Source organism: Vicia villosa, linkage group LG1, assembly GCF_029867415.1.
Source record: "Vicia villosa cultivar HV-30 ecotype Madison, WI linkage group LG1, Vvil1.0, whole genome shotgun sequence".
In the NCBI taxonomy this organism is placed as follows: domain Eukaryota; kingdom Viridiplantae; phylum Streptophyta; class Magnoliopsida; order Fabales; family Fabaceae; genus Vicia; species Vicia villosa.
The window spans coordinates 56,422,845-56,429,388 of record NC_081180.1 but is presented as its reverse complement, the minus strand read 5'-3'; the positions used below and the strand labels follow the sequence as shown (position 1 = coordinate 56,429,388).

The 6,544-nt window shown below is 32.8% G+C and overlaps 1 protein-coding gene across 1 annotated transcript; it reads right to left on the bottom strand.

The window, feature by feature from the left end:
• Positions 1-2,256: 2,256 nt before the first annotated feature.
• Positions 2,257-5,400, bottom strand: LOC131606754 (transcription factor NAI1-like). Its single transcript, XM_058878897.1, has 4 exons — positions 5,188-5,400; positions 4,510-5,097; positions 2,647-3,039; positions 2,257-2,532 (listed from the first exon to the last, which is right to left on the bottom strand). Exons 1-4 carry the CDS (start codon positions 5,236-5,238, stop codon positions 2,452-2,454), a joined length of 1,113 nt encoding a protein of 370 aa, XP_058734880.1. The 5' UTR covers positions 5,239-5,400; the 3' UTR covers positions 2,257-2,451.
• Positions 5,401-6,544: the final 1,144 nt, after the last annotated feature.

The following is a 6,544-nucleotide window of genomic DNA, read 5'->3' as shown; positions in this document are numbered from 1 at the left end:
AATCAACCGCGTACGATTATCTTCCATGTTTGATCTTTTTTTATTCGGGACACGAAATATTGCGCTATGTTAAGCAGATCGCCAAGTGATTTATGTAGAAATCACCCTACAACGAGGCCAGTCAAAACTTTATGTGCTAATGCATGCGAGAGAAGCGATATGTAGATCACTCTCCGAAAGCAATACCGCACGAAAAGAAAATAGGTAACGATCTAGTCTTTACCAAGAATCCATAAGAATTCTCAAGGTATCAAAGACTTTCATCGATCAAAAGAAAAAAAGAAGGAGAAGATGAATAAAATGCATAAAATAAAATCACTCACACTATCATTAATATCATTCATCTAATATTATGGATTTGGTCATTTCAAACCTATCAACATCCTAGATCCAATGATATTAATGAAGTAGAGGAAGAAATAAGGCAAAACAAGCATAAAAACACAAAAAAAACATTCTGCCTCAGTGGAAATCGATTTACCTCTATAGGAAATCGATTTCCTGAGTGCAGATTTCAAATCTGGCGCAAAAAACAGAGTGGAAATCGATTTCCCTCTGTAGGAAATCAATTTCCTGCGCGCAGTTTTTCAAAAATCAGCAAATAGAAGCATGAAACCTTGTTCAAACAATAACACAAACACCTTATGATCTCATATATCAATGTACACGAATTTTCCATCAATTCTTCACCAAATGTCACCAATATAGCATCAAAGATGCATCACACACAAGCACAAAAGAATCACATTGTGAAAGATGAAAAAGGATGTAGAAATTTACCAATTCTTGCACAAAACTTAGATCCACTTCAAGAACAACCAACACAAGTCTTGATCTCTCAACAATTGAAGAAAAAAGTGAGATGGATGATGGTTTAGCTCAAAGTTAGTGAGGTTCAAGATGTAACTCATTAACTTTAGGAAAGAAGAAAGAGCTTTGGTGAATTTGGTAGGGATGAGGAGAGAAATTGCAAGAGTTTGTTTGGCTCTTCAAGCTTGTAAAATGAAGAGGTGAAGGCCTCTATTTATAGAATTGGAGAGAGAGGTGTGGGCAATTTGGTAATTGTGCAATTGATAATTAATTTGTGTTAAAAATGGTAAAATGGGGTTAAAGTGAGATTAATGAAGGAAATTAATATGTGGTGAGGTGGAATATTGGTAAATGGTAAAGAATAATCAAGGAAAATGTGTTTGGTGCCAAAATGACGTCATGCTTCCCTCTTTTTTTCAAATTTCGTTTCAAGAAATCGATTTCCCATATGGGTAAATCGATTTCCACAACCAAATTTTCAAAAATTTGTTTTGTTGCACTGTTTTGATTTTTGCCCGATCTTTTACCAGTAAAATATAAACAAAAGAGACAAAATACATATTTTTGGATTTTGGTTAGTATAAAACAAATTAAAAGCTAGAAGCGCTTGATGATTCCCCTCATAGATAATCATGGTATCAAAAATAGAACCTCACAATGGTGCTCTTGATTGATGATTAAGATGCAACCAATGTATGATCTTAGGGTCAAAAATTGGGGTATGACAGTTAGGTATAACATACAATATATACTATGAATCTCACATTAGGTGTCTTTGTTGAGGCTATTCTTAAAAAGTGTTCTTAGATTTCTATGTCAATATTGTGATAATTAAATGATTACGAGGCTATATTTATGAAGTGCTCTTAGGAAGTGTAGATGTTGTGTTAAGTAAAATATTTATTATCGTTGTTGTTGTTTAAACAGAGATGGACGATTCAACCACCACCTCTCCTACAACCACCTCTATTAAGACTAAGAATACAAGAAATTTTAGAGGTGCCACGATGATGATCAAGTTGACAAAAGTCTGTAACACCGATGTTAGGATGTTGAACGATTTTGTTATAAAAATGTGGGAAGTGTTATGATGAAAATTCAACGATTTTTAAGAGTTACATGATATTATTTGGTAAAATGAACATTTTGTTAAATGATTAAAAATTAGGTTGATAGTGAATTAAAAAAAAAAGTATACGGATTAATATTGAAGTATTTATTTTTTACTTTCGTGATTTGTTTAAATATTATTATTATTTTTTTTATAATACTGATATAAATTTTATTATATAAATGTATAATATTTTTATTGTTCCAGAAAATAATAATAAGCTGAAAAAAATAAATATAATATGGTGAATAAAATATAAATTTATAGGACCAAATATAAATTGTTTATTGCAATCTTAATCAAAATAAAATTAAAATTGATTAAGATTGTTTAGATGATACTTAAATGCATTAGAGCAATTTGGCTCCATAGAAAAGTACCTCAAACAATCATTATTGGTTCTCTCATCATAGATCTATCATATTGCTATGCCAATATTATTTATTAATTTAAACAAACTCAACTATGAGTAGTGAGCTTAACTACATAATTAGTTCTCCCACAACAGCACTCCTGCCTTCTTCATGTTGTTACGTTGACATAAACTTCAATGCGGCCATACGTATGTTGTGGACGAGTTCCTTTACAGTCAAGTTGTAGCCTTCACCAATCTATACAATAATATAAAATTGACTTTCAAATACAAACAATGCAGTGACCAAAAATGAGTGGTAATATAAAGAAAGAACTAGTGAAAAATAGATTATGAGTCTTCTATCCTTTACCTCAGCAATGATGGTAATGTCGAGGATAGAATCTCCAAAGGCTAAAACGCTGTTATTGACTACAAATAATTCAAAACTTTGAATCTTGGAGATGATTTTAACAAGAAGACCATTATGCTTTTGGCAGTGGATCCGAATCAACATGTGTTGCTCTGAAACTTTTGCTTCCACCTTGAAGAGAGATTCAGTGGGAGAACCATCAGCAGCACTTTCAGTTTCAGTACTCTCATCAGTTGATGAGTAATGCTCGTCGTTATTAACCTTTGGTTTGATCGGAGTGACCGTCGACTGATCTGCCTTTGGGTTCTTTTCCTTCTGTTCTAAAATCTTCAAACGCTCCTGAAGCTCTTTGACGTATTTGATTGTCTCTGCTAATATCGAAGCCTTGTCCATCTAATTAACAGAATTTGCACATAATTAGTAATTAGTGAAAGTAACTTAGCAGTAAGTGTTGTGTTGATGGATTATCATTTTCGTCGGTACGGGTTGCGGTCATCGTGTTGTGAATATTTTCTATATTGGGTTGCGGGGTTGCGGTCATCCTGTTGTGAATATTTTCTATATTATGAAATTTCTGCGTCCGTAACGGTGCGCTAGCGGCGTTTCACAATTATTAAAGTGTTCTGTTGCGGTCATTACAGCTTTTAGTCTTCAACATAAAAACGGTGAATAATGGATTGACACATTCCATTACTCTTTTATCGCAGTCGTTTTTACGGTATCATACCATATTTTAAAACCTTGCAAAATATGCACAGTTACCATAGTCTCATAACCATAGTTTTAAATTGTAGTGCGGTTGTCTTAGCAAAAATCATCAAACCGCAATTGCGATGCAAAATATAACTATGCGTCCGACTGCCAATAAAAATACCTATGAAACACATATTTCGACACGGTCACTGGAACACAACATGAGACAGACAGCACAACGACATCAATAATCTTAATAATATAAGACATCAACACGGCTACGTATATAATATTAATTGGGGGTTTAATGGATATGCACTGACAGTGTTAAATAGTTTTACACTGTCATCCAATAAACAACCACCAATTTGCCATGTCATTAAATTTTTTCAAAAATAAAAGTGTTTTAATTAGATACATGGTTGTAATTGGTTAACAGTGTAAACTATTTTACACTGTCACTGCATCACCTATTTTCTCAATTATTTGAACTTCATTTATACATCTATTATTAAAATAATTACAAATATTATAATCAATACTTGTCTAAATTGTCCGACAACTGTTGTGTGGGTGTCATATGAGTGTCGGAGATCGATTTTTAGAGTGTTGAAGTAAAGAGAAAAAAAACTCTAGATACTAGTCTATTTTTTCAATACATGTTATACAAGTTTTTAGAGTGTTGAAGTAAACAAGAAAAAAAAACTCTAGATCCTAGTCTGATTTTTTCAATACATGTTATACAAGTGTGATTTAAATGTCGGATACTGACACGTGCCAAACACTGTGACACGCTTTCTTAAAATGCATTTGCTTCATAAGAAATCACTACGCAATTTTGTCTATGCTTCTTCAAGTATTTTAATCAAATTTCAAAATTTCAGAACTCAAACACTCAGTTTAGTTAATGGAAAAAATCTTAACATCAAATATTGTTTAAGTGTATATTTTAAACACCTTCTAATTAAAATTCACATTGCAACAAATGCAATGGGCATTGCAACGACTACAATAATTACAATCCCAACACACGCAATAGCAATTTACAACCATACCAATATGAGACTCAAATATAATGTTAGTATATACTTCAGACACCAAACATTTCTTCAATTTGAAGTGGAGAATAGAATATGCTAAATAGATGACAATAACACAAATATTACATACCTTCTTTAAGTCCGGAATGAGAGCAGCCAGAGCAATGAAGCTTTGGCTGAGCATCTCTCTTCTCTTTCTCTCTGCCATAATGTGATCTTTTTTGTGAGCTGGAGACCTCCTATCTCGTGATGCTTTTGAATACCCTTTAGACTTCTGAGATGGAAAATTTCTGTTTCCCAATGACTCCGAAGTCACTGTTTCCTTCTGATTTTGATCATACCCATAAAACTCTGCTGGGTTTGGATTTTCAAAAGACAAGATCTGAGGCAACTGATAAGAGGACTGTGATGTTGCACTTTTTAATGAAAAGTTATCAGTGATGTTATCATTCTCACTTTGATCCAATATTTTCATCTGTTTATTTGGTTTCTCAAAATCAAAATCAAAGTTATCTAAAGACTCAAAACTTGTTTCTTCCGTAAATGTTTCGCTCAGAGTTGTCGAAATGCATTCGGTATTTAAACATTGTTGCAAATTCTCTCTCTGCTCCTCAAAGGCAAAGACACTAGCTATATCATGTGATAGAAACTCTTCTTCATCATTGCCTTCAAGCAAGTTCAAGTTCAAGTTCAAGTTGCAGTCCTCATCAACCATTTCCTGCAAGACGTAAACAATAGTTCTATAAAAACAACTCAATTTTTTTTATTAAGGAAAAAAAGGAAAAATGAATTGCTTTGAATTCCTTACCAAATCAGATAACCAGCTACTGTCTGCTGATATGTTCATTTGTGTCTCCATTGTGACAACGTTTAACAGAAAGAGAGCAACAAAGAAGATTGAGACTTCACTCTTAGCTTATGGGAATTCAGAATTTCGCACCCATGTTTGCTCTTTATTATAGCAGAATATAGCAGGAAGTAGTTCAATTTCTCAACGGCCATTAGCTACAGTCCCATATCGAACATTACCCAAGATATGTTAATTAATTCAATGAAGAAAACACGTGAGGATAATTTTGGTTTCTTGAAATGTGTATAACAGATGGAGACACAATACAGCTAGTCAAAGAAAATACAAATCAAGCTACAATGGTATCTAATTATTATCTATACTCTTACACGTGCCTCCCTCGAGTTGGGAATGTGGAATATATGGCATGTGATTTTCTTTTAGGCAAGAAATTTATCATGTGATGTTATCTTACAGAATCATGGTCAATATATTTTGTCAACAAGAACTCCCTCCATTTGCATATTGGTTTTTTTATTAAACAATTGCTAATGAGTGGTTACGTTATTTTTCTAGATCCATCATACAATCTTAGAGTTTTTTATTTTTTTTATTTATTTTTTATTTTCTGTCGAGAAATAGATGACTTTCATATATGAGGTCTTCGGAGCAAGAAGTGAATAGATATTGCGTTTGCACTATATTAGCTTTTAGACATTTATTTGTCTTCTCATTCTAAAATTATTTACAAATTAACGTATTTCAAAAGTGCAATATGAAATCCCTTGATGATGGGAGGTGCAACTTGCAACCTTTTGTTGTCTTGTTTACAAATTCAACAAATTATTTTTAATTCAATTTCATTAAAGACTTATGATTCGGTTTTGAAGACATTCAAATAAATTTTGGAGAACACTTGTGACATATCTTTAAGCCAACAGCTAATGCCTTGTTTTAAAGGGAATGCAGTAGCTATACAAATTTTCAAAGATGAATATGTTTGATGGTCTTAATATCTGCAAAAATTTCTTTCATGGAAGGATAATATTAAATAAAAGAGAATCTTTTCCATTAATTAATGCATTGCATGAAAAGTTAAATATTCATTGAAATGTTCTAGATAAAATGGTCTCTCCCACTACAAGAAATCCTTAGAATAGCCAGGGGAATTAGCCAGGGGTTAAGCCCCACGCAAATAAATGACGTTGCTTGGGGTTAAGCCCCTCGCAAAACACAATTTAAAAAAAAAAAAATTCTCATACCTAGGGGAGACCCCTCGCAAATAGAAGAAGAGGGAAATTTTTTATTTTGAAAATCTGCATTGCGAGGGAATACCCCAAGCAAAGGAAAGTGGCGCCAAGAAGAAAATTTATTC